Source organism: Trichinella spiralis (genome assembly GCF_000181795.1).
Source record: "Trichinella spiralis strain ISS 195 chromosome Unknown Scfld1557, whole genome shotgun sequence".
Lineage (NCBI taxonomy): Eukaryota > Metazoa > Nematoda > Enoplea > Trichinellida > Trichinellidae > Trichinella > Trichinella spiralis.
Window position 1 is genome coordinate 365,840 of NW_003528496.1, and position 27,494 is coordinate 393,333.

At 46.0% G+C, this 27,494-nt stretch overlaps 7 protein-coding genes across 7 annotated transcripts; 6 read left to right on the top strand and 1 right to left on the bottom strand.

Moving 5' to 3' along the window:
• Positions 1 to 56: 56 nt before the first annotated feature.
• Positions 57 to 4,366, bottom strand: Tsp_04570 (Rab3 GTPase-activating protein catalytic subunit). The gene is made up of 16 exons (XM_003369096.1): positions 4,265 to 4,366; positions 4,085 to 4,219; positions 3,645 to 3,785; positions 3,542 to 3,587; positions 3,429 to 3,475; positions 3,117 to 3,381; positions 2,787 to 2,922; positions 2,367 to 2,524; positions 2,236 to 2,315; positions 2,122 to 2,137; positions 1,450 to 1,565; positions 1,080 to 1,240; positions 963 to 1,017; positions 708 to 902; positions 262 to 411; positions 57 to 161 (listed from the first exon to the last, which is right to left on the bottom strand). Exons 1-16 carry the CDS (start codon positions 4,364 to 4,366, stop codon positions 57 to 59), a joined length of 1,908 nt encoding a protein of 635 aa, XP_003369144.1.
• A 639-nt stretch (positions 4,367 to 5,005) lies between these two features.
• Tsp_04571 (hypothetical protein) lies at positions 5,006 to 5,634 on the top strand. Its single transcript, XM_003369097.1, has 3 exons — positions 5,006 to 5,151; positions 5,187 to 5,319; positions 5,362 to 5,634. The coding sequence occupies exons 1-3, from the start codon at positions 5,006 to 5,008 to the stop codon at positions 5,632 to 5,634; spliced, it is 552 nt and encodes a 183-aa protein (XP_003369145.1).
• A 16-nt stretch (positions 5,635 to 5,650) lies between these two features.
• Positions 5,651 to 6,711, top strand: Tsp_04572 (zinc knuckle protein). Its single transcript, XM_003369098.1, has 2 exons — positions 5,651 to 5,989; positions 6,028 to 6,711. Exons 1-2 carry the CDS (start codon positions 5,651 to 5,653, stop codon positions 6,709 to 6,711), a joined length of 1,023 nt encoding a protein of 340 aa, XP_003369146.1.
• Positions 6,712 to 7,036: 325 nt separating this feature from the next.
• Tsp_04573 (Pao retrotransposon peptidase family protein) lies at positions 7,037 to 10,645 on the top strand. The gene has a single exon (XM_003369099.1). It carries the CDS (start codon positions 7,037 to 7,039, stop codon positions 10,643 to 10,645), a length of 3,609 nt encoding a protein of 1,202 aa, XP_003369147.1.
• Positions 10,646 to 13,408: 2,763 nt separating this feature from the next.
• Tsp_04574 (conserved hypothetical protein) lies at positions 13,409 to 14,258 on the top strand. Its single transcript, XM_003369100.1, has 3 exons — positions 13,409 to 13,415; positions 13,910 to 14,168; positions 14,198 to 14,258. Exons 1-3 carry the CDS (start codon positions 13,409 to 13,411, stop codon positions 14,256 to 14,258), a joined length of 327 nt encoding a protein of 108 aa, XP_003369148.1.
• A 1,382-nt stretch (positions 14,259 to 15,640) lies between these two features.
• Tsp_04575 (hypothetical protein) lies at positions 15,641 to 21,322 on the top strand. Its single transcript, XM_003369101.1, has 6 exons — positions 15,641 to 15,805; positions 16,204 to 16,478; positions 16,635 to 17,171; positions 17,813 to 18,063; positions 19,553 to 19,783; positions 21,186 to 21,322. The coding sequence occupies exons 1-6, from the start codon at positions 15,641 to 15,643 to the stop codon at positions 21,320 to 21,322; spliced, it is 1,596 nt and encodes a 531-aa protein (XP_003369149.1).
• A 1,063-nt stretch (positions 21,323 to 22,385) lies between these two features.
• Positions 22,386 to 26,500, top strand: Tsp_04576 (retrovirus-related Pol polyprotein from transposon TNT 1-94). Its single transcript, XM_003369102.1, has 5 exons — positions 22,386 to 22,534; positions 22,779 to 23,888; positions 23,928 to 24,709; positions 24,760 to 25,100; positions 25,214 to 26,500. The coding sequence occupies exons 1-5, from the start codon at positions 22,386 to 22,388 to the stop codon at positions 26,498 to 26,500; spliced, it is 3,669 nt and encodes a 1,222-aa protein (XP_003369150.1).
• The last annotated feature ends 994 nt before the right edge of the window (positions 26,501 to 27,494 follow it).

The following is a 27,494-nucleotide window of genomic DNA, read 5'->3' on the forward strand; positions in this document are numbered from 1 at the left end:
ATTTCCCTGAAACGTGGAATTTCAGCAATAATGAAAAAGAAAAAGTTTTACAAAAATCAATTATAGCTATAAGCAGATGCACATTCTTTGCCGTTGAATTCAATATCTTTAGGCGAACACCATCGAACAAAATCTTCAAAGCAACAATTCAGATTAGCAGCCTGTAAAAAAATCAAAAACAAACAGTCAAAAAACGAAGAATAAAACTAAATAAGAAAATTAAATAACATATACGCATCCACAGATAATTAATACACTAACCTTGAATGCTTGCATGTCTGAAAGCAAAAAATTTCTCTGTAATTTATTTAAATCATTCTGCAATCTTTCCTCCTGATTGGCAAAAGTATGATGATCACCCATTTGCGTATGAAGTTCGCATTCAAATATAAAGTCTGCAAGTCTTGATGACTGTAAATCAAATTCAAAAATAGTGTTAATAATTTATATTCACTAATTCATTACTGATAATAATTATACTATTACACTATCAAAGAAATAAAAAACAACAAACAATACTTTGTCTTTTTTGTCCAAAATTATATACTCTACAAGAAGTTATTTCATAAAGCACATATCTATTTTATGAGAGCATATTTCCTTAGAATATTACACCTGTTAATTTCATGTACATATACATTAAATGGCATTTTAAAAATAATTGTTTACATTCGGTTAAACAGTTTGATTCATTGAAATTCATTTACACGCAAAATTGGTTCATAAACGTGCTCTTCTGGATGTTTGATCAGCATATTTGTATCATGCGGTTTGAGACGTCCTTCCGGATGCAAGTCACGTCGAACTTCTTCTGCATTTTCATAACAATTAAAAAATTCTGAACTGCTTTTCGACTGCAGTTCACGCTCTGCACGCATGTTTTGCAAGCAGAAATTTAACATCTATTTGAATAACAAAATAAAACTTAAATGAAATTATCCTAATAGTGATTCAAATCTCACCTCGAACTTATATTGCAGTGGCCATAAATTATCTTTTTGTGACACGTAAACTTCACTTTAAAAATGAAATTTACTTGATAAAAAGTAAAACAAAAGGAAATAAAGAATGCAAATTACCTGTCGCAGTTATGTAAAAAATTTATATTACGCATATGGTTAAATAAACGGCAAACAAATTCTTTCCAAAAGACAGCTACTAATTTTTCATCAATCAACAAGAGACAAAAAATTGCTAATGAAAGTCTTCCAGCTAATCCTTTAGAATTGCTTATAATCTCCTGCAAAAACGGAAGAGTCATTATAAATGATGTTTACTTACAATTTTTTAATTTATACACACATCGCCTATATCAATTTTCTGTATAGTCGTTTAAATTCATTCAAATAAAAACGAGGTGGATAGTTTGAACAAGAAATCTTTTTATAATATTACACTTTAAAATAAAGATAAAATTGTCATTTTACATTCACAAGGGCAAACACATACTTGAACTTCTTTGAACCCAGGAACAAAACTGAATTCACGAGGAAGATCGATGTAATTGTCATTTTCTTTAAAGACAAAAGCTATTTCATATTTGATGATTTCATCAAGAACATCATCTGTAATAACAAATCCATAATTGTAGAATCAGAAGTAAGTTACTTAAATTACCAACAATTAAATTTAATTAATTTACAAATACAACCATTATAAATAAAATCAAATAAAATAATGAAAAATAAAACATAACCAGAAAATTAATTGAATGCTACCGGTGATGGAAAGCAGAAGAAAATTGTGCTTGTAACTTCACAATTTTGCTATCAAAAACCCACATTATAAGACTTCATTTCACATTATAACAAACGTTTCACAAAGTAACTAGTCCACCAGTAAGCATATGTACACGCATCAAAAAAATACCTCACTTATGCAAACAATGGAATCGATATGGGATATATCTGCTGTTTCTTCGACGCAAGCAGTATGAATGCAAGTTGTTTAACATAAAGCACTGCACAACTGACCCCTCAAACTTGAGTTCCAAAATAAACGTATCAAAAAAAGTAATAATCAAATCAATAAATTAAACATTCATATTCATGATATTCGACTAACAGAAAAATTCATTTCAAAGTTTGAAAAACAAAGCCCACATAATTGCATAATATATACTATAGCAAAAAATATACTGAAATGTGAAACAACTTTATAAATTTAATATATAAAATACAAATATATAGAATTATATATGAACAATTTTCATACAAACTTACAATGTGAATTAACCAATTCATTGTTCATTTCAACAGAAGCATTCAAAAAGACAGGCCCATCAGGCATATGTGACGGCGAATGTAAGGCGTAAACTGTTCCATAGATTTTATTTTCAAAAAAATAATAATTAAACAAACGATTACTTGGTTTTTCTGGCGACGATGAGCACTTCAAAATTAAATATAAAAATCTGCAATCACGCAAAGCACAACTTGCAGAAAGTCCATGAATACACTGATATTGACAAACAGACAATGAACGATTTGAACCATTCCACGTGAAAATCATCTCAACTGTGAACCTGTAGGATTGTTCGTTAATTTTTAAACTAAAACATTCAATGAATATTCAAACATTAAACAAATGAATACTTAATTTACTAAGGAAATGTAAGCTCTTTCACAATTCTGCAATTCAGATCGAACATGCAATTTTCTAACCAACAATCAGTGAAAAATACTGTATTCAATTCTGTCACTTGACTGGGCAAACGCACAGAACACAAAGAAAAACCGTGAAACTATGCAATAAATTTAAATCTCTGTAAAAATAATTTAAACAACAATACAAAATTACGCACCAATTTTGAAGCAAGAGATTCCACATATTCCATGCATGAGCTGTCCAATGATTTGGCTATGAATAAAGGTTCAAAATAAGTTCGTGTGTGAAAATTTTGGCAAAATCCCATGCAGCCTTCTTTAGACCACACAAAAAAAGGAATTTCACTAGAAACGTATTCATAATAATCAACAAAATAGAATATAATGAATTATTCAAACATTTAAAAAGTAAATCAAACTGAATAAAATACCTTTACCATTTGATATTTATACATGCAGTAAGAGCAGCAGAAAGTATAACTTTGGAAAAGCTAATGCTTTCATATTCACCTTTCAAAACTGTTTCTGAAACAATTTCCACATATTTTTCGATGCCATAATAACGCACGTATGTATTATTTAAAAAAAATTCAAATCCACTCCTGTCATAAAGAAGATTTTTTATCCTTTCAAATGGATAATCAACTTTCGCATTATAAAAAGCCAATTGTTGCGATTTTTCATTTTTAAAATATTTTGAAAAATCATAATAACCAATTTTTAGTTCTTTTCCTTGAAACTGAACATTGAATGAATTCACCAATCCACTTTGAATCTGTAAATGAAGTTAAATGAACAAGAATTTTCAAATAAGAAAATTACTTTTAAAAATAAACAACTGATATCGTTAGCAACATTATTACTATCGTCTAAAAAATTTTACACTGTATTATACAAGAGCAAATTTAATTAAATACTGCAGCATTAAACAATACTACTACAAAATTTCCCATTAACATTCAATTCAATAACGTAAGGCAACTTAATTAGTGAAAAATTATATACTATTCTTTCAATATAATTCAACTGTAAACATACGTTATCATTTTTCGAAATTATTTCAGAATTCAATTTTTCAATCTTCTCTTCAATGTCACGCGTCAGTTTATCAAAATCTGTTGAACAGTGAAAGTCCTTTATTTCATAGTATTCCTCCAATGAAGACATTTCAGCAACAGCCTAAAATATTTAAATTTTAAAAAAGTTTTTTACTTCATCATTTACAATAAACAGTGAACATCAACAGCATACAAAATGCAGCAAATATTGAAAAGAAGCGTTTTGCACCGTGTATTAATTTTCAGGAATAATTAAAATTAGCTATTTTTGCTGAACATTTGCACTGACTGCCTTTAAAATACAGAAAAATTTAATTTTTTGCAATACAGTTGTAACAAACGTCTCATTTGTTGTAGATTATATTTGTAATTTCAGATGACGGTAACATCGGATAAGAACTACCGTAAACCGGCTGATACGTGAAGATCAGCAGTAGCCGGTGATGACGTAGTTGTGTTGGTTTTGGACCGCTGGAAAAGTTTGCTAATCTTCTCTCTCGGTGACTTGGTTCTCACTGTTATTGTTTGCCTCGTTCTTACATTCTCTGTGGTTTCCTGTACTATATGTACTGTTTAATAAACAGTAATCTTACACATTACGTCTTGTTGTTGACACGTAATGCCTAACACACGCTCATCTGCATCAGAACGCGCCGAAGATAGAAAACCGTTGAAAGCAAAGTCCGACACGTTACACAGCATAATACGTAGCAGTGTGCTTATATTTAATGTTAAAAAATTATTTTACATTTTTAGTTTAAACATAACGCTTAAACGAACCCATTTCACACATTGAAATAATATCCAAGTAAATACTCTTCTCGTGTAAGCGGCATAAATATGCCGGTGAATAACAGTATAAAAATGAAGTGTAAGAATTAAAAATGTAACTTAATTAACTATGAAATAATTCGACGAAAGTAACTTAAAATTAAATTATAGTAGAATAAAACAATGATTTTACAAGCAAGATACCAGTTAAATGATTATTGTGTTGGAAACGGAAGGTACAGTAATCCCAGTACCTGAAGATCAACAGTGCGGCATTTTATCGGAACGGCATTTGCCACCGATCAACACATTAAGATTTTACGCATCTTATCGTGTGCGAGCGCGTGATGAAGTGTAGTGCGAGCATCGCAGACGAAACTACGATCTGAACGTGCGACCCTCATTCGTTGGTGTAACGAGTCGCTCCCTTGAACAAGCTCGTTAACTTCCTCCACCGTGTTATTGGCGAGTCCATCGCTATTTGGCGACGGGCCGGTATTGACTGGTGCATTTCCCTTTCGCTCAGTCTCGCGCTTTCCTGATGGCATTGCGACAACAAAAGAACAAGCAATGAGTATATACTTTATTAGACAATCGGAAACCAGGATCGACGACGATGTAAAACACAAGCACACACTCTTGGCAACTTGCCAACACTCTTGTAAACAACCCTTACCGTACTGCTCTTCCGATCTTCATGTATTATTCTTCATACTGTAGCTTCAGTGTTCTTCGCCTTCATTTTCTGCAGGAAAGATCTCATTAGTTCGGTCCGTGTCCGCTGCATTGGTATCGAGTCTGTCTCGTCCTTAATCACAATAAAGTTTGAGCATCAACTTGTGATTGTTTTCATTGCATCGACCACGGCTCTTCGGTTCTGCTGTGTGTCAATCCGAACTGCGCGCTGAAAATCATTAAGAATACAGTCCACTGCCAGTTGGCATATTTGCGTCGCCAACATTTGGTCCTCCGAGCCGGAGTCGAACCAGCGACCTATGGATAGAACGACTGAAGCAGTCATGTCGACTAGAGTAAGAGAAAATTCGAAGAAGCTGATCATCTGCAAGGAACGCCTGAATCGGCTCTTTGAAGAGCTTGATCAGTTGTGCGTAGGACCAGTGGAAGTCTTGGAAATCGAAGATCGAGAGACTTTACCGGGAGACAGACGCTCTTCAGGTGGAGTTCGAATTAAGCCTTGAAGAGGAAGAACGAAGGATGGCGGAAGAAGACTGGTCAAAGTATCGGAAAGGATTCAGAGAGCGCAAAGTCCGAGCGCTGGCTCTGATGCAGTCGAAGGGGAGTGATTATCCCGCACGACTGGATGACCAGGGAATTGCGTTAAGATCAGGACCTGAAATGGTGCCGGCTACGACCTCTATCCATGAACTTGCAGCACGACTGCCGAGATGCGATCTGCCCAAGTTCAGCGGAGACTTCACGGAGTTTCGTGCGTTTTGGGACCAGTTTGATTATCGCGTCCATCAGCGAAAAGACTTGTCCAACGCAGCGAAACTGACCTACCTCCGTGGCTGCTTAACCGGCAAAGCAGCGGATGTAATCAGCAGCCTATCTAGCAGCAATGCTGATATGAGGTGGCATTGAATCGCCTGCGCGAAGAATTCGATCGACCGGCCAAGGCGATCCGGCGTCAAATCAAGAAACTCGTGCAAGCGCCACATAAGGACGTAGGTCTGCGCTCACAATACGACCATCTGAGACGGACAATCGACGCATTGACTGCTCTGGGCAAGGATCCAAGGAAAGGTGGTCTACGAGAAGGTGAGCTGTCCGCAGCTGAGATCACGATTGCAATCAGTCGTGATCGCCTTCCGACACCGGTTCGGATCAAGTGGGATGAAAAAACGAAGGCGAATGAAACGATGGCCGTTGACTTGTCGGAATACCTGCAATTCATGGGAGAACAAGCTCAACTCTTGGAAGAGTCGCGGTCAGATAGATCAGAACTCGCCAAGCCCACAAAGCCCGACGCCAAACGTCGAAACAGCCCTCCCAGGCGAAAGCACGACGGTGCGGCGTTTCTCCATACTGTCGTTGCAGATCGGTTCGACGTGTGCGAAGAATCGCCACGAACGACAGAGACATCAGAGTTGGGACGACCAACGCGTCAAGCGAAGACGAGGACGGCACAATGGGTTGGTCGGTGTTTCTACTGCCAGAAGCATGGGCATATCAAAAGGAATTGCCCGGATCGGATGGGTCACCCTGCCACATCTGGCAGGTCGACATCCGGGGAGTGCAACTCTGATCACTCTTGACCGAAGGCAGGCAAGGAGAGGAACCAAAGAAGGCCCAGGTGAACATTGCTACCACTGAGCACGGCTGGAGTCGTTTACAGGTGATTAAGGCTGTAGCTTACGGTGCCCACGGGCGGAAACGCTTGGTCAACTGCTTGTTCGACACCGGAGGTGAGCGATCTCTGGTGCGACAAGACGTCGCAGACGAGCTCAAGTTGGCAGGTGAAATTCACCCAATTTCTTTCTGCGTGGCTCGAGAATCAGCTGCCAAACATCCAGGTTGGTTCGCCTTTGGCTCAGCCCTGTCAGCGGAGAACACGCTGGGGAAAGGTACGAACTGGAAGCGATGACAGCCCCGGTACTCTGCGAAGATCTTTGGCAGACACCAGTGTCTCCAGAGGATTGGCCTCATCTCCAGAATCTGAACCTGACGAGGGAGGTCGGAGAACTGACACCAGTCCATGTCATCATCGGATTGGACAGCTATTTCCGCTTCCTTGGAAGGCAGGTGATCCGTGGTGGAGATGGTGACCCGGTAGCCGTGGAGACCCGGTTCGGATGGATAATCTGCGGTCCGGCGGCATTATCAAGGGAACGGGAATACAGAGTCCACTGTATCAGAACGGATGACAGTCTGAATGCAGCCCTCCGGAAGTTCTGGGAGTTGGAAGCAATTGGCATCCTCCCTCCGGAGACTGAGTCCGGTCAGACTGAGATGGAGCGGCGATTCAAAGAATCCCTATCCTTTGACGGAAACCGGTACTCAGTGGGACTGCTGTGGAAACCTGGCATGGCCAGCTTGCCGAAGAACTACGCCACGGCAATTCGGCGATACCGATCCCTGGAAAAACGGCTGAGCAGAGATTCCGGACTTGACGAAGACTACACGACTGTCATGCAGTCGTACTTTGACAACGGATGGGCTGAGGAAGCACCGGCATCAAAGACGCCTGGAAAAACGTGGTACCTGCCTCACCATGCTGTGTACCAGCAAGGCACCACGGGTCGGAAATGTCGAATATTGTTCGACGGTTCGGCGGTGCACCGAGGAACCTCGCTGAACGATCAGTTGGAGTCCGGACCGAATCTCCACGTCGATCTGATGGGAATCCTGCTGCGTTTTCGTCGCTTCCGGGTCGGAGTACAGGCAGACATCGAGAAGATGTATCTGCAGGTGGGTCTTCATCCGGAAGACCGGGACGCATGTAGGTTCCTTTGGAGAGGCGCTAGAGGAGGAAAGGCTCCAAGGGAGTATCGGTTGAAGCAAGTGTGCTTCAGGCTGACTTGCTCGCCGTTCCTCGCTATTCAGACCATCCGGACGCATGCCGAGAAGAGTCAGCATGCGGGTGACAAGACGGCCAGATTGATCACCTCGAACATGTATGTCGACGACCTCGTCCTCAGTTGCGACAGCATCGAAGTGGCGAAGAAGTTGGTACAGGAGTCAAAGAGTCTGTTCGGAAAGGGTGGATTCAATCTGACTGGGTTCGTCAGTAATTGCTCCAGTGTCGTGGGATACGACGGAGCACTGCCTTTCGGAAAGGATCCGAAGCCGGCAGGTCGACTTTGGAAGACGCTAGGCGTCTTGTGGGATACAAAGTCGGATCAACTCTCATTCCGGCAGCTGAAAATCGACGCGGAGGCACAGGACACCAAGAGGACTCTTCTGAGCCTGGCTGCAACAATCTTCGATCCGCTCGGGTATTTGACACCATTTACCGTTCGGGCGAAGATGTTGCTCCAGTTGCTGTGGCAGGAGGGAACCTCTTGGGATGACCCGTTGCCGGTTCCAGTCGCGGCTGTGTGGAGGAACTGGAAAGGTGAGCTCGCTGATCTGTCTCAAGTCAGCATCGATCGGGCTTGCATTCAATGCTCGCTCATGGAAGTGGCCTATATGGACCTCCATGGTTTCGCCGACGCGTCTGGCAGCGCGTACGGGGCCGTAGTTTACTTGCGTTTGGTGCATGGGAACGGCAAGGTGGAAGTCCGGTTCATCGCTGCGAAGTCTAGGGTGGCACCGATAAAGAAGTTGGGTCTGCCCAGGTTGGAACTGATGGCAGCTCTACTTTGTGCTCGCTTGGTTTCCTATGTGAAACGGGAAGCAGACTTACCGATCAGGAGCTGCTTCTGCTGGAGCGACAGTTCAATGGCCCTGTGCTGGATACGAAGCGACGCGCAGCGATGGAAGCCGTTCGTCTCGAATCGGGTGCGAGAAATCCAGGAGATCATTTCCCCTGATTCGTGGCGGTATTGCCCAACGCAAGACAACCCGGCGGATTTAGCGAGCAGAGGATGCCCTCTTTCTAAGTTGGCAGCTGGAAGCCTGTGGCACTCAGGACCCAGGTGGCTCCAGCTGAATGAGGGTGCGTGGCCAAGGTTGAAGATCGGCCACGGGAAGACTCCAGAAAACATGGCGTTGGAAAGCCGAAAAACGGCTTTAGTCATGACCGCCTCAGTGAAATTTGACCTTTGGTCGGTCATGGATGTGGCGCGGTACAGCAGCTATGGAAGGTTGGTACGGGTCACTGCGTGGTGCCTGCGGTTCATCTACAATGCAAGATTGCCAATGGAGCTGCGACGAAAGGCCCGTGGCCTGACCGTGCCTGAGTTGCGGGAAGCTGAGAAAACTTGGATCAGGCAAGTCCAAGTGAGCGCATACGGACCAGGGAGTCACCGCAGGAAGGATCTCCAGCAGTTCAATCCCTACTTGGACGAAGCTGGAATCTTGCGCGTGGGTGGTCGTCTGGCTTTCTCTGAGTTGCCTCGAGAAACCAGGAATCCGATGCTACTCCCACACGGTGACGGAGTAGTGAAGCTGCTGATTCAGCAGGTCCATGAGCAACAGCTGCACGCTGGAATAGACCAAACTCTGGCCGCGACTCGGAAAAGGTTCTGGATCACCAGGGGAAGAAGCGCGGTTAAGGAGGTGGTGAGGAAATGCGTGGTCTGTCGACGGGTGACTGCGAGGCCATTTGAACAACAAATGGCTGAACTGCCACCGGAAAGAACGGAGCCAGTCGGGCCCTTCGTACACGTCGGCGTGGACTTTGCCGGACCCATTATGGCGAGGTGTGACGGCAAAACGTTGACGTTGGTCAAAATGTACGTGTGCATTTTCACGTGCATGGTTGTGAGGGCCATCCATCTGGAACTGGTTCCAGACATGACGGTGGACAGCTTTTTGAGAGCGCTGCGGCGGTTCATCTCTCGAAGAGGTCGTCCCCGGCTGCTGCAGTCGGATAATTTCCAAACGTTCCATTTGGCCAGTCGGTTCCTAAAGCCGTTGTGCAACAGCTGCGACTGGAAGGTGGTCCAAGACCATCTGGCCAAGAAAGGAATCGAATGGAAATTTATCACGGAACGAGCTCCGTGGTGCGGCGGTTATTGGGAGCGTTTGGTCAGATCGATCAAGGTAGCGCTCAGTAAAGTCCTTGGGCGGTGTCACGCGAAGCCTGACGAACTTCGCACGGTACTGTGCGAGATTGAAGCAAGGATCAATGACCGTCCGCTGACGATTGTAAGCGACAGGCCGGATGATCAGCTGGCGCTGACGCCGGCTCATTTCCTGATTGGTCGGGAACTCTCGTCGCTGCCTGACAGAGACTGCGACGGCAAGCAGGTGCAAGGCGACAACCGAGTTTTGTCTCGGTTGCACCGGAGATGGCGGTACCAAAGGAAGCTGGTCAACCATCTATGGACACGCTGGAAGCGGGAATATCTCGTGACGCTTTCGTCTCGAGGGAAGTGGCGCAAAGTGCAGGAAAGGCCGCGGATTGGCGATGTGGTATTAATCATCGAACCAAACATTCCCCGGAGCCGGGCACCGTTTGGAAGAATCGTGGAGCTGTTTTGTTCACGCGATGGTATGGCTCGATCAGCCAAGCTCCAAACGGCTCGCGGCCTGGTAACCAGGTCGGTGCGTTCTCTGGTGCTGCTGGAACCAGGAGCGGATTGATGGACTTTGTCCATCGGGGGGGAAGCTGTTGGAAACGGAAGGTACAGTAATCCCAGTACCTGAAGATCAACAGTGCGGCATTTTATCGGAACGGCATTTGCCACCGATCAACACATTAAGATTTTACGCATCTTATCGTGTGCGAGCGCGTGATAAAGTGGAGTGCGAGCATCGCAGACGAAACTACGATCTGAACGTGCGACCCTCATTCGTTGGTATCGAGTCTGTCTCGTCCTTAATCACAATAAAGTTTGAGCATCAACTTGTGATTGTTTTCATTGCATCGACCATGGCTCTTCGGCTCTGCTGTGTGTCAATCCGAACTGCGCGCTGAAAATCATTAAGAATACAGTCCACTGCCAGTTGGCATATTTGCGTCGCCAACATATTGTATGTTTAAATGATGTCTGTTTAAAATATTAAATAATGTCTTTCGTATAAAGCACAACAATGAAGTATGGTTTTCATAACAGTTTGTTGATGTTGAATTACGATATATGACTTTTTCAAACTTCTGTAGAATTGGAATGCACGATTTGATGCTTATGCAGCTTCTTTAAGTTAGGACTGTTGCGTTTTTAGGCAAATACATATTGCTTTTCACTGGTCACCGGTAATGTTTATGAGTAAAACTAAACTATGAGAAAGCCACAAAACAAACAGCAAAACGTGGAGAACGCGCGAGTGCAGTCGAATGACCGTACCAAGAGCACACAATGCCGCTGGGCGCCTGAAAAATCTGCATATAAGCCAAGCTTACAAAATTATTTCAAATCATCAAACAATAAAAAATCAATGAATATCTCAAAAATGTGAATACACAATTCCATGATTTTACTTCTTTTAATAAACTATAAACATTAAAAAAATGCAGTTCTTATATATGCATATATTCCGTTCAAACTTGTAGATAATTTTGTAAGGGGACTGTATCTTTCTATTTATGAAGGATCCATGTAATTAATGGGTATCGTAGAATTCAATTTAATACAATTTTATTGAGTTGAAGAGCGATTCAAGCATCTGAAAAGTTAGCATTCTCGTTTGTGTTATCTCTCCTTCCTCCTCGTATTTATACATGTTAGTTCAACTGACTTTGCGTCTGGTGGCCTAAATCTCTGCGGAGCACCGTAACCGGCGTAATATCTGACCTGTGCGGCTCAATCAATCTAGACAGTTGCGCTGTCAACAACATTTCACTTTGACGCATTGGCAGCAACTGACCACCGAGTTGTGACAGGTTTGCAGCATGGTCGCTGACCCTTTGATCGCTTAATTGCGATTCCATTGTTCACCGTCAAAAAATAGGGGAAGGGGGTAGCTGGCTTTACGTAACTATTGGTTTTGTGCCAGAAACAATGTTTTTTGATCATGGGAAGTTCAAGCGCCGATGAGCAAGTATAAAGAAAACATTTCTCAACATATATAACATACACATGTTAATGCCAACTCTGTCTTCACTCTAAAACGGTATTTAAATAGTGATGAAATATCGTAATTAGTAACTGATTTGATTAATAATTATAAATAAAAATGGGCAAGAAAAGGGAAGATGAAAATGACATGTAATGCAATGTTTGTTGTCACTGTCGCTATCACAGTATCTATGTTGGAAATTATTCGTCAATGAACGGTGTTGCACTGTACCTGAATTTAGGTTACGGTAGCATACGGTAATTGAGTGCTAATGCAAAGAGGTAACGTTGGCAGTGAGGAGTGTGTGATTTGGACTGTCGTGCCAGTGATAAACAATCTGTTTTGTACGTTTGTATTTATTTATTGTGTTGTGAGTTAACCTAGCACGTTTGTATCTGTTCCTGAGCTTGCACTTTCATTCAGTTAAGTCTCTTTTGTCCCCAACAATTTCTTTTCTACTTGATTACGTTGCAAAATAAAGTATTGGTGCGTGTGCATGAAGTAGTGCGCTTTTGTGTGTTTTTGCTGTTTTTACTGAAACTTATGTAATGTCGATATATTTTTCAGTTCATCATGTTAATTTAGGTGATGCTTCATTGCGTGGTTTTATTAAAATTTTATTTATGGTTAACTGACATGTTTTGCTGTTTTGTACATTTTTTCAAATTGACTTTTTGGAAAATGGTGCGTTTACATATATTATTATGCATTTTAGATTTTTTGTGAATGCAATTTTTCAAAATGTCCAGTGATTCTACAAACATAGAGCATGATTATGACTGCCTTTTAAAATGGGTAGGTTTTATATTTAGAATGCGCAATATTTTGTGACGGTATAAGATTTTGTTTTTAGATGATGTCTTTGCAGGCAAATGTGACACATATTGAACTCAATGAGCTAACAAGTGGACGTGCTTTTATTGATGCCTTGCGTGTTATGTAATTGTTTAATGCTTTCTTTTTTCTGTGTTAATCATGCTGTTTTTAAGAGATTCGAATTATTTTAATGATGCATGGATGGAAGTTTTTAAAGATGCAAATTATGAACAAAGAGAGTGGCGTTTACGAGCGAATGTTTTGAGAAAAATTTTAAAATCAGTTCTAAAATACAACGAAGAAATTTGCAACAACGTCATTTCAAAGAATATTTTACCTAACGTGATGGTTATAGGTTGAGCGAATATTTACCCTTTCTTTGAATTTAACTTACGTATATAGCATTTTTGGGTTGAATGGACAAATGCTTTTGTATTTTAGCACGAGACGGTAGCAAAGAAGAAATTATAATATTCGAATTGTCGTGGCTGCTGCTGTTAATGGTCCCGGAAGAGATGGTAAATTTCAGTGATGGATGGTTTTTGCAAATGTGAGTTTGGATGGATCTTTAGGAATGATCAAAAATATTTTTGACCTGGAAAAATCGGTTCAGCATACTCTGATGTTAACTATTCAAGGGGTACTTGTTTACCATTTTGTAATTATTGTGTCAGTGGATTTTTATTCTTTTTTCTTTTATTGCCAAGTTGGAATTCGAAGGTGACAAAAGTGGTGTACTTTAAGCAGAATGCAAATCAGCAGTGGTTGGCGACAGAGTTGTGTAGCCAACGAGTCAGTGGACTGTAGATTTTGCTTCGGCGGCAGGTCAAATCAATTATGATGGCCTAACCGCAATGCGGCCCACGTTCGTTCACGAACGTGTAGCAAAATAAGACAAAAACAGTGGACACCGGTTTTATTCAACGAAGGTGAGCACTTATCAATGGACACAAATGAACACAGACTAAGCACCACACAAAAACCAATGACAATCACACAGCACAGTAAGGAGATCGCTGACAAAAATCGCAGCTTCTTCACGCTTCCTCGTCACACTCTTCCTGTACTCATCATACCGTACCCCCCACCATTCTGATGGTCAAGTATTTGATGCCTTCAGTTTCCAACAGCCTCCCCCCAGATCGACCCTGGTCCATCACGATGATTCGGCTGGCTCCACCAAGATCAGTGACCTCACTGATCTGGTGATCAACCCTTTGGAAATCTTCACTCGTGATTTCGCCGCCACTAAGCGAGTTTCTACTCGCCCATCGCTGTGCGTCAGACGGAGGTACACGACAGTGCCGTATGCTTTTCCAGAGGCGTCTGCAAATCCATGCAGTTCCAGCCTGGTGATGGTCGTCAGCGGGACTTGGACTAGTGCTCGCTCCATGACGATCCTGGATATGTCGGGCAGTTCTTCCTTTCAAGGCCGCCACTGGGCTTTCGTTTCAGGTGGCAACGGGTCGTCCCATGCGACCCCACATTGCCACAGCAGTTGGATGATGATTTTCGCCCTCACCGTGTATGGCGCCAAGCAACCCAACGGATCGAAGACCGAGGCTAGTGCTTTCAACACGCCTCTCTTCGTGTCCGGGAACTCCGCCACCCGTTCCGGTGGGCGAAAAGTCAACAGGTCGGATTCCCTCTGCCAAAAGATCCCCAGCATTTTCCAATGCCGACTTGCGTCACTGGGTTCCTGATCCTTGGCAGGAATTCCATCCACTGCGGCTGGTGAATTACTCGCCCATTTGGCTAGATGAAAACCTCCTTTCCCCAGCAGTTCGGTCGCTTCTTTCGCGATTCTCCTTGCGCCTGCGACGCTGTCGCAACTGACGACCAAATCGTCGACGGACATGTTGGGGAGCAGGTCGCTGAGTGCTGCAGCGCATTCAGCTTGGTGTTTTTCCGCATGCCATCGGATCGTCTGCATAGTTAAATAAGGCGAGCAAGTTAGGCCGAAGCATACTTGGGTCAACCGGTATATCTTTGGGGGCTTCTTCTCTCCAGGTTCTGACCACAAGAACCTGCAAACGTCTCTGTCCGCTTCGTGGAGAGCGACTTCCAGGTACATTTTCTGAATGTCCGCTTGTAAGCGGATTCGGTACCGCCAAAAGCGGATTAAGATTCCCAATAAATCCGCTTGGAGTTTCGATCCAGTATCCAGCAGGTCGTTCAGGGAAATGTCCCGAAACCGTGCGGACCCTTCGAAAACAATTCAGAGGTCCCCTTCTCATACACGGCATGATGCGGCAGGTACCAGGTACGTCCCAACGGTCCAGCATCCGGAGCTTCCATCGCCCAACCGTTGTCTAAATACGATTGGATAACAGCGGCATACTCCCTCCATCTTTTCGGATCGCGCTTCAGCTTCCGTTGGACCAGGCTGAGCCGCTTTTGAGCGACCGAGTAATTATTTGGCAGGGTACTGCCGTTCCTTTTCCAAAGGAGGCGGACAGTATACCGCACGCCATTAAACGAGAGGTTCCGCTCGAACTCCTCTCGTTCCAAGCCAGACAGAGATTGGTCTTCTTCGGAGGAGATCCCAATGGCTTCGAGTTCCCAGAATTTCCGCAGTAGCTGGTAACATTCTGTGTCGGCGGATTTGTCGGCTGGGACTGTTGGGGTCGGGAGCTGTGAAGGTGTTTGTGGACCACAAATCATCCATCCGAGGCAGGTCTCAACGGCCACAGGGTCATCATCACCTGCTCGGACAATAGTCGACCACAGCATTCTGAAGAAGTAATCGACGCCGATCACGACATGTACAGTCAGATCTTCTTCCTCTTCGTCTGCCAGTCCCAAATCGCGCAAATGAGGCCAGCCCCGTGCGGATATTCGTTGTTGGAAGCTGTCGTCACAGAGAGTCTTCGTCGTCAGTGCCTCGACCAGCTTACGAGGTCCACCGGACAAGTGGCTCAAGCGAAAGTGCATGAGCATTGACTCCTACAGCTCCTTGCTTCCACCACCAAATCCGTGGACCGTCACTGAGAGCTTCTCTCCTCTCAGACCGAGCTCCTGCGCCACATCCTCTCTGACGAAAGACGGCTCAGCTCCTGTATCAAACAGGCAGTTGACGACCATCCTCTGATCACCGTTGCCATGAGCAAGCGCTCAGACGATCTGCAACCGGGCTCTGCCTGACTTATTCCGTGAAGCCAAGTTCACGTTCACAGGGTTCACTTCTCTCCTCCTCTGATCCTTTTCGAGCGGTGGATCAGAGGGCATCTCGCTCGACCGCGAGGTTCCGGGTTCACCGCTATTCCCGTTCTTCGGTTTTCATCTCCACCTCGACCACACTCTTTCGCCACATGTCCTGATTTTAGGCAGTGAAAGCACAAGCCCGCTTTCCTCACCAACGCCCGGCGTCGACCACGTGCCGCCTTCCAAATTACCGGACAATGTGGCGTGTGGTGTGGGCCTCTGCAGACAAGGCACCGGTCTGTCACAGAGGCTTGGAGATGTGTGGCGGTTTTTCCGTGCTTCCCAAAATTAGTGGTCTTCTGTGGCGTCCGAGCCACCCTCGAGGGCTTACCGCCACTGACAAGCGACGATGGACGGTGATTATGCTGCATCAGTTCCGCTTGACTCCGGAGGAACTGTATGAATCGCGACAAGTCGGATTGAGCTGACCCATCTTCCATCGTTTGCTCGTCCCACTTGATCCTGGCCTGCTTCGGAAGTAACTCCAGAGCAACCGTGATCAAGCACTCGGCGGCTGTCAACTCTTCAGTGCGTGGATCCTTTCCTAATGCAGTCAATGCATCCACGTTGTGGTCCATGTGGTTGCTGAGGGCTTTCACATCCCATTCTCTTATGGGCGTTCTGACGAGGTTCAGCAGCAGTCTTCGCGTCGCAACGACTGGCCTATCGAATCGCTCCTTGATTCTTCTAATGTATCATCGATATGCGGCAAGGGGTGGGCGTCTTTGACGGTCACGTCGTTGAGACGACGAAAATCAACACATAACATCAGAGAGCCATCCTTCTTGCGCACCATGACGATTAGCGCTGACCAAGGACTGTTCGCCGGTTCGATGATGTTCCGGCTGAACATATCGGTGACCATTCGTTGCACGTCGTGGCGTTGGGGTGGCGGCAGTCGTCGCGATGGTACTTTCACGGGGGCCGCATTCCGCGTGTCGATGCGGTGGGAGGCAAGCTCGGTATGGCCGAGATCTTCGTCCGATGTTGCGATACAACGACGGTATTCCCAAAGGACGGATCGCAGTGCGTTCCGGCTGTGTGCGTCCAATTCTTCTACTGATGGCAGCATCTCGTCGATAATGCGGCGGTAGTTGTGGTCGGTCGCGCGGAGATACGACTTGGTTCACGTACCGTACGCTTTGGGCCTCGGGCAATGGCGTTAGCTCGCCGACAGTTGATCCGGCGTACAGCGTAACCGGCGCAGAATCGCGAATCAGTAGGCGAACCACTATGCGGCTGTCAGTAGTCACTGTTCCCACGGAATTGGCGGCGGCGACGGCGTGGCGGTCCGGTAGCAGCGGTGACGGCGTGGCGGTCCGGTAGCAGCGGTGACGGCGTGAAGACGCATTCGGTGCGTTCAGGAATGGCGGGGCAGCAGGCGTAGACCAAAATTTCGCTTCGGCCAGGGACGAGCACAGTGTCTCGAAGCACCGCCAGACAAGGCTTAGTAGAAGTGTCGGCCGTACATATTTGGCTGGGGTGTTCGAGATGAACATTGGTTGAGCCGATGCGTAGAACGTTGTCGTCCAAGTTAATGACACAGCCGTTGCTCAAAAGGAAGTCGGCTCCAAGCAGACTGGGGAACGCGAAGTTCCTTGCGACGAGCGGTGTGTGAGCGAAAGACTGTGCAACGAAGCGGATGGGCAGTCGGCATGTTCCCATAACGTCCAGAGGATCACCGTTTGCGGATAACAGGCGAACATATGCAGGTTGTAGTTCAGGTTTCAGCGATAAACTGTTGAACAGGTCTTCACGAATAAGGGTCACTGCAGCGCCGGTGTCGAGTAGAAGTTGGGAATCAGTTCTCGCGACGTTGGCTTGTTCGAAGATCGATGATGGTTTGGTGAAAGCGACAACGTGCACGGCTTCCTGTTGGGAACGTCCGGTCGGCGGCGTTGGGAGCTGTATAGACGGGGGTCCCCTAGGCCGCCGCAGTTGTAGCAAAGTGATTCGCGTGGCCGGGCAGCAGCAAGTCGACGGTAAGCACGTCTATGCTACTGGTATGGCGGCATAATGGGGCCGCGAATTTCCTTCGTTAGGACGCGGCGTAGGGCTTCGACTAGACAGTCAATGTCAAATGACGTATCGGCTCGAACGACACTGATTGCACAGCGTAAGTTGGCACGTTTTCCACGTACTGACGCATCGTCACTGCGTATTCCCTGTTTTCCTCCTCGCAGCGCGCCAGTCTGCGCTCGACTGCAAACAAGCGACGCATTGCTTGTGGAAAGTTATTCGGCAGCGAGGGCCGACTTGGAAGCCATGGAAGTCGGACCTCATATCGTTCACCATCAAACGGAAGCCCCTCCTCGAACTTTGCGAGCGCCTCCTCGTCTGCTGGAGCGGTATGGTCGTCGGTAGCAATGCCAATGGCTTCTATCTAATTCCCAAAATCGACGCAAGATCTGGTCGGCTGATTCTTCCACGCGCGTCAGGAGGCGCGGTCACGGCGGTGGTTGACCGTCTGCTGGTCTGTCCGCAAAGAATCCAGCCTAGCTGAGAGTGGACTGCCACAAGTCCACCGGCCGGGCTCCGGCGAAGGTCACCACCAACCAGACTGATGTAATAATCCAATCCAATGAGAACGTAGTTGGTGAATGGCCGTTCCTCACACTGGTCGGCAACCGGAAGATTGGAAAAGTGTAGCCATTCGCTCAGCTTCACGGGCGTTTGTCGAATCTTTCCGCAGATCTTGGGCAGGACTAGCGCGTGTATCAGGTATCGAGTTCTCGGCTGGGATGGGTTGACCGCTCCCAGATGGAATTTGACCCGATGCATCCGGCGCTCTGTTCCCCCATCGTTGTCGACAGTTACCAGGCTGATAATTCATGCGGACCAGCAAGCCTCTGAGCGTCGGCCACATCCTTCCTAACGAAGGAGCTTTGGGAGCACAGGTCGAGGAAGCATTGGATGAGCACGCACTGACCATCCTTGCCAAACGCATGCGCACGCACGCTTTGGAGGCGGACTTGCTGAGCGCGACCATTAGCGGTCTGGTCTGGTCCTCGAGAGGCCACTGCGAACGGTGCAGAAGCCTGTGGTGACTACCCCCACATCCAGACACTGTGCATTTCCACCCTACCTTGCAAGCCTTCGTTCGATGGCCATTTTGCAGACAACGGAAACACAACTTGCTCCTTGCTGCCATGCGTGAGCGCGTGTGGGTGTCCGCTTGAAGGAACTCTTCGCAAGAGGCAACATCGTGGTCACCCTTGCATATCGGGCAGCTGCGTGTAGGACCGTTGTGGCGCCCCTTGCCGCCCGTTTCTCCGTTTGACGAGTTCGCTGCCGCTCTCGATGACCTGGACCGGGTTCTTGCTGCTTCGGGTCGTCCTGCTTGACGAGTCCTCGTCCGCCTGATGAAGCAGCCGCTGCACGCTTCGCTGCCGCCCGGACTTGAGCGAAATTGAGAAACTCTGCCTGAAACCGACTGCACGTGAACGTCCCATGCCAGACGAATCTCCTCAGGAAACTTTTCCGCAAGAAGCGGCAGGAAAGCTTCAATCGCCGTCATCTCGCCCGTTGATGGATTCTTTCCCAAGGCGGTCAGGCATCGGAGATGTCGATTTATCTCGTCTACCATAGCCTGTATGCTATCCCTTGAGTCGCTACACGGTTTGGCGTTCCAAATTGCCTTCACATGTTCCGGTACGATGAAATCCGTACGTCCGAAACGTACATGTAACAACTCCATGGCGTGTGAGTAGTTTGCGCTAGAGCTTGGCATCCCTTCTACCGCAGCCAGAGCTTCACCGGATAAACTGGACAGCAAGTACGAGAACTTCGAGGCGTCGTTCAAATCCGTCCGATTATGGACACATCCCTGAAAGTGGTCCCAGAACGCTGGGAATTCGAGCACCTTACCGGAAAATACTGGCATCTTCGGTTCCCGGAGCCTTTCCTTCACCCTTGGCTTGCTGTTACTGCAGTGGTCGAGGTCGTTAGATCTGGCTGAACAATCAAACAAGGCGCCTTCCATTTGTCGAATCCTCGCTCGTACTTCTCGGCGAGCCATCTGGATCCGTTCGGTGAGCGCCTCCCATTGAGTGGCCTCTTGATCTCGCTTCTCACCCGTCAAAGCCTCTTCCAACTGCAGTTTTACCTCTAACGCTTTGTCATGAAACGCCATCACATCATCGAGTAGTTCCCGGATGTCATCTGGATGCGACGCATCTTCACAGAGTTGCGTCAGTCGATCGATCATCCCATAAAGTTTCGCCCTTCGTACTTCGGCTTTGCTTACCAAGTTCTGGGCTTTCCTGATGAGTCGATTCGAAACGGGAACGTGTGTTGAAACTATTAGATTTCTCCTTGATTATTACCACTGATCCGGCTCAGAGGACCAGAATGTAACGAGCGAACTACGGATTCACTCGCTCGCGATCTGAGTGGACTGTATATTTTTGTTCGTATTGAAAGACGGGAAAGTCAAATATGTTCAACAATCTGACTTTAACCGTGGTGCACTGACTTCTGATGCGATAACCGTCAATCGAAATTAGATCGAGTGTCGACACAGTTTACTCAACACTGTAGCGGACATGGGCTGAGCTAACGAAATTTTTTCCTACAGAAAGCGAAGAGGAGGAAAGCTAAAGCTACCGTATGAAGAATTGGACATGAAGATCGGAGGCGGAGTACGGTAATGGTGGTTTTACATGTGTACGGTAGAGTTGGCAAATTGCCAGGGAAGCGTTTTTCGATATATCATCGTCGTCGGTCCTTGCTTTTGATTGTTTAACAAGGTATATACTCATTGTTTGTCGTTCGATTGTCGCTATGCCATCAGGAAAGCGCGAGACAGAAAGAAAAGGAAATGCGCCGGTTAATACCGGCCCGTCGCCAAATAGCCACGGACGCACCAATAATCTGGTAGAAGAAACGGACGAGCATACTCGAGGGAGCGGCCCGTTACAACACGAATAATACTGAGCCAGGGATAATTAGACAAGAAATCAAAGAATATCGCACCGAAAAAGCAAACACACTGAAGGCAATCTTCCAACAACGACAAACCCACGACTTGGTCGTAAAGCAACCACACAAACACAAAACTGTTGCGCCACTACAGCATTTATAGCATATTACTACTGATTCTCAGGTTATCTTACGTTGAAGACAGACCCCATTTCCATCGTCTTCACGGATTCTCCGTCACAGTATCTCAGCCTCCGCCTTATTGTTCTCGCCAGGGCCGTCACCGTCTGCGTTAACCTTACGGCCGCCCATTTTCTTTGAGGAAGATATCTAGCCTGATTGAGTCACAATAGAAACACTGGACAATCGTTTCGAACGTTTATTACACCGATCAGTTAGCAACCGCCACAACAAATTACAACTAGAGCGATCTGGAACAACAACTGCCCACGCACTCACCCACTCTCCTACGTCACGTGCCTACCGTACTCCGTCTTCGATCTCCAAATCTAAAATAACCGAGTGCAACAGCGACGGATCAGATCCGCCTTTCCTTCTCTTCTTCCGTTGACTCTGGAATACAGCAGATGTTATCAGTTTGCCGGGCTGTTACACGATGATTGAAAATTTAAAAGTTAGCACTTTTAATAAATCTTTATAATCATTTTCATATTCTTGAAAATGGATGTTCGATTCGAAAGTTGCAAATTGTGTAATTTGTTTGAACAAGAAGAATTCCTGATTACGACGGCATTTTATGAACTGGTCAGTGAGTATTTTTGATATTCAGATGCTTTAATTCATACTGTTGGAAATTATTATACAGTGAACCTGGTGACCTGTACTTGAGCGCGGGATACGGTGGGTTACGGTAGAATGACGTCATAGACGGAGATAGAAAACTAGTTGCGGGTGAATCGTAGCGTGTTGTGTTGTGTTCTGTATTGCGTGGGCGTGTTTGTTGTTATTTATTGTTTGTGTTGTGGTTTATCACTCATCGTTGGTCCCGTTTCTAAGACTCCATCTTTGCTTAGTAAAAGCCTGTTTACACTTATTTGTCTTGCTTCCTGTCATGTTCGGAAACGAGCGTAGCTCGGATTGCGGCTAGATAATCATTGTTGATTTGATCTGCCGCCGAATAAAAACTACAGTCCACTAGCTTTCAAGCGACAACGATTTTGCCGCTAACATTTTGGTCCTCCGAGCCGGATCAGTAGGGTTTACCGAAGTTGAACCTTCCGGAAGTAAGTCAAGTGGTGTCGAGGTACGCCTGCCATGCTTCGAACTTCCGAAATTCGATGGTGATGTAACGAGATTCCGTGAGTTCTGGGATCAATTTGAAGCTAGCGTTCACCAGCAGACGGATTTGTGTGACGCAACGAAGATGGCTTATCTTCGTGGCTGCTTGACCGGTGTAGCGTTGGATGCGTTACAAGGACTGTCGGCAGCTAACCAGCGTTACGAGATCGCGGTGCAGAGGCTCAAAGGGCGTTTTGATCGCTCTCAGGTGGCAGTCAGACAGCATATCCTCCGGTTTTTTCACACCTTGAGCAAGAGCTTTGATCTTTCCGCCATCTGTGATGAATGCCATAGGGAGGTGTACTCCCGGACGGCTTTGGGAAAGGATCCGCGTAACGGCGGCCTTTCGACGGCGGAGGTTATGATCGCAGTCGCGCGTGAACGACTTCCAAACTCAGTTCGTATTCAATGGGATAAACTTATCATGGAGAACGGTAGCTTGGTAGCGGATCTACCGGGTTTTTTGCGGTTTCTGCAGGAGCAGGTCGAGCTTGCGGATACCACGAGAAGAGCTGAGATTGGAAGATAAACGGTTGGAAAATGCATCGGAGAAGCAAGGAAGTTCTGGTAAGGGTAGAGAAACCCAAAAGACCGTGGCCTTTTTTCACTCCGCGGTTGAAGCCGTCTACGGTTTCTGTCAGAAACAGCACACGATTGCGGAGTGCGCGAGTTTGAAACAGGCTAGTCGCCAGAAGCAGCGGGAAATGGCAACCCGCTATCGACTTTGCTTTTACTGCTTAAAACCAGGGCATGTCTCATCTGCCTGCAAGAGCGATCGTCGCAGGAAGAGTCCGGCTTCGAAAGACAGCAGTGCGGTCGTGTCAGTCGGTACCACGACCACAGAGAGAGTGCAAGAGACACCCACGGTTGAGTGTAAGTCATCATCCGTCTCGATGATTTACGCCAACCTGGCCTCAGAAAAGCGGGGAAGGATCAACCGCTTTCAGACGATTAAGGCGAGAGCCTTCGGTGATGCGGGGTCTGGAATAACCGTGACGTGCCTGTTGGATACAGGCGCAGAGTACTCATTCATCCGGGAAGATGTTGCGTCGGCATTGGGAGTTGTCGGGAGAGCTCAGCCAGTGAAGGTTGAAGGGTTCGGTGGTGCAACCCATGAGCATCCCAGTTCCCAGGTGGTACAGCTTTGGCTTTGCCGACTTGACGGCAGCCAAAATGCAGAGCGCTATCTTCTGGAGGCACTCACTGTACCGAGTCTCTGCCACCGAATTCCAGTTTCAAAGATCCTGACAAGCGAGTGGGAGCACTTGCAATTCTTGGATCCGGTCATCGATGACGAATCGTCTGACGAAGTGCACGTCGTAATTGGCATCGACTACTACTATCGATTCCTAGGACATGCGATCCGAAGAGGAAAGTCAGGCGACCCGGTTGCAGTGGAAACTGTTCTGGGGTGGATCATCTGTGGTCCAGTGAATCCTCACCCAGCGCCCGAGACAGTTGCTGCGTTCAGCGCTGTGGTGGAGCCGAAAGTCGAAGACTTGCTCCGAATCTTCTGGGAGATTGAAGGGATGGGCGTCCCTTTCAGAAGCGAGTCAGATGAAGTCGAATTGCAGTGGCGAGTTTGGAAGTGAGAGCTTAACGAGTCGCACTGCATCGCCATGCCCAGGGCGTATTTCCCGTTCTCACCGGCAGAAGCGAGCCGTTTAGAGCTCCATGGGTTTGGTGACGCCTCTGAAGCGGCGTACGCTGCAGTGGTGTACTTGAGGGCGGTGAAAACCCCATATGACGTCCAGGTGAGTTTCGTGACAGCGAAATCCAGAGTGGCCCCACTGAAGAAGTTGAGCACTCCTCGGCTAGAGCTGATGGTTGCTCTTCTTTGTGCCCGACTGGTCTGTCACGTGAGAAAAGAACTGGCATTGGACGTGGAAGCTTGTCATTGTTGGAGTGACAACAAGGTGACGGTCTCACCGCCGCAGGATGCGGCCAATGTCATCAACCCTGGTAGGTATTCCAGTTTTGAGAGGTTGATCCGAGTGACCGCCTGGTGCCGACGTTTTCGGCATAGTACGACCCTGCCTGCAAGCTCAAGAAGAACAGGAACTGGGTTGACGTCGGACGAGTTGAAAGAAGCTGAGAGAATTTGGATCCGGCAAGAGCAGATCCACGCCTTCAGCTCGAAAAAGTCGTTGGATAAAGCGATGACGAAGGTGTTGTGCGGTCTCAACCCTTTTCTGGATGAGTTCGGAATCTTGAGAGTAGGTGGACGTCTTGGCAGAGTTCAGTTGGAAGAGGAAACCAAATTCCCAGCTCTGCTCCTTCGAAAAGGGATGATCGTGGATTTGTTAATCAGACGGGAGCACAATCGACAGTTGCATGCCGGTGTGGCTCAAACTCTCACTGCATTGAGAGAAAGATTCTGGATTCTTCGTGGTCGCAGTGCCGTTAAACGTGTTCTTCGCACGAGTGCAGAGCAAAGAGCAAAGAGTGCAAAGCGATAGCTGCAATATGTCTCACCGTGGAAGACGACCAGCTTATCCATCTTGCGCAACTGGAAACTGCCCGGGAAATGTGGCAGACGCTACAGCGATTCCATGAACGAGCATCAATCGGCAGCAAGCTGTACTTGATGCGCAAATTGTATGGTATGCGGTTCACACATGGCACGATGCAATCTCACATAAATGGGATATTGGAAATTGTTACGCAATTACGAGGCTTAAGCAAGAATATTGAAGATGAAGACCTAGTCCCCATAATGTTGTGCAGTCTGCCAGATTCCTACTCTGCTTTGGTTACGGCATTGGAAGGAAGAGATGAAGCAGATCTAACCGTTGAATATGTAAGCGGAAAACTGCTTGATGAATACCAGCGACGTACAGAAAGTTGTCTTGACCAGAGTAGTAACAAAGTCGCGCTCAATACTACTGCAAGTAACGCACGAAGCCAGTTCAGAGCTTCAAAAGCAACCCTGACAAAGTCAGACAACCAGAGCCGAAGATGCTATTACTGTGGCAAAAAGGGGCATATCAAAGCAAACAGCCACCCGGATTTGAAGACACAAACAACGATATGGTCTGGCAGTTGAAACGCAGCATATATGGTCTTAAGCAATCGGCGAGAGCGTGGAATACGAAGGCCAGAGAGATACTGACTACTGTCGGTTTCCGTCAAGCAAAGGCAGATTTATGCTTGTATACAAGAAAGGAGCCATCCCGTAGTATGACGTACGTGTTGCTCTATGTCGATGATTTGCTAATCGCTGCAGAGAACGAAGCTGTTGCCCTAACTATCAACAAGCAATTGAGCAAGTACATCGAAGTCAAAGACCTTGGAGAAGTTTCCTATTACTTGGGCATCCAAATCGAACGAAAATTAGATGGCACTTTTCTGATACATCAAAAGAATAAAATAATGCAACTGCTAGAAAGCTGTAGTATGCAAGAAGCAAAACCAGTGGCAACACCAATGGAGACCAACTATCTAAGCTCACTGGATGAACCAAGTCCTGCATTACCAGATAAAACCAAATACAGATATATTATTGGATCGTTGCTACACATTTCCAATGTTACTGGACCAGACATAGCCCTATCAGTTGGATTACTATGCAGAAAAATGGAAACACCGACAGAAAGAAACTGGAAATCAGCAAAGCGTATCATACGGTACTTGGCAGGTACTGCAAACGCGAAGTTGTGTCTAAGCTCAACAAATGATCTTATTTTACGAGGACATGTAGACGCAGATTGGGCAGGAGAAAAGTCGAGCAGAAAGTCGACGAGTGGATATGTATTTCAGCTTGGTCACGGTACCATCGCATGGTCCACGAAAAGGCAGACAATAGTTGCTCTGTCAACCACAGAAGCCGAATATGTTGCGTTGGCAGAAGCAAGCAGAGAACTGCTGTGGTTACGTCAACTACTCAACGATTTCAGAGTTCAAACCCCAGATGCTACCACCCTGTATGAAGATAATCAAGGCTGCATACGTCTCGTTGAATCAGATCGATTCGGTGAGAGAACCAAACACATCAATGTAAGGTTCCACATGGTGAAAGATTTACGAGAAAAGGGCATATTAGAAGTCAAATACTGTTTGTTAGAAGAAATGATTGCAGACAACTTAACCAAGCCTGTGTGTAAGCAGCAAATTGAAAATTTCACAGAGAATGTGGTATTGGAAGACTACGGACAGGAGAACGAGAAGGGGTGTTGGGAGAAACATTCTCCTGACCTCTAGCCTTCAGCAAGTTAGGCGGAAACTATAGCTCACGATAGAGCTGCGCGTCAGAGCGTAACGCTATGACGTCATTCCTGCATGTATATAAGAATGCGTTATTAAATTTTACTAAAACACTTTATCACTTACGCGCATAACTACGTTGCACGCTGATCACTTTGGTAGTTTATGTTTAATAAAATTCATCAACAACAGTAATAAACAACATATCAGTGAACGACATTAACAAAGTGGTATCAGGGCGATTTCAAAATTACAAATTATTGTTTGTGGATAAAGATTGACGCTAAGGACAGCCGCTTTGTTTATTGAAGCGTGAAAAATAAACTCTTATTTGCCAATATCTTTCCCCGTACGTAGCAACAGAATACTGGCACCAGCTTCCTCGCCACAATGGCATGGATGGTAAAATGCTATTGATATCACTGAGGTACAACATTGAATGTACCATCTGTACCCCAAGTTTTTACGGTTGCCATCAGTCTATATAGGCCATGTGCTCATCTACCCGGCAGGTTTCAACGTGATCTTTTCGATCGATCCCAGCCGGAATTTCTAAATCTGTTCACACTGCACCCCCGCAGTCTTCTTTATTCTATACCAAAATAAAGTAATTGTTCATGACTAGGAACACATGTTATACATTCAGCGCATACTTTTGAACACCTCCAATATTTCTGTTTGCCGGCACGTTTTAATTCATATATCCTGCCTACCATACCACCGAATTGGACCAAATCCCGCAACGATTTGGTACAAGATGTAACTCAGGGTATTGAGCCATAACAAGGAACAGAATAGAAAATGATTCGAATAACTCTGGAATGCAAAGCACTGAACGCAAACGCACGACCAACCGAAAATGAATTTCAGAATTTTGAATTCCATTTTAAATAACCTTTGAAAAAGGAATTTAACACTAAATGCAACAGTAAGGGAAACTAGAATTAGCAGTCTTGAATTTTCTTACCTTTTCCACTATTCAGATTTATTT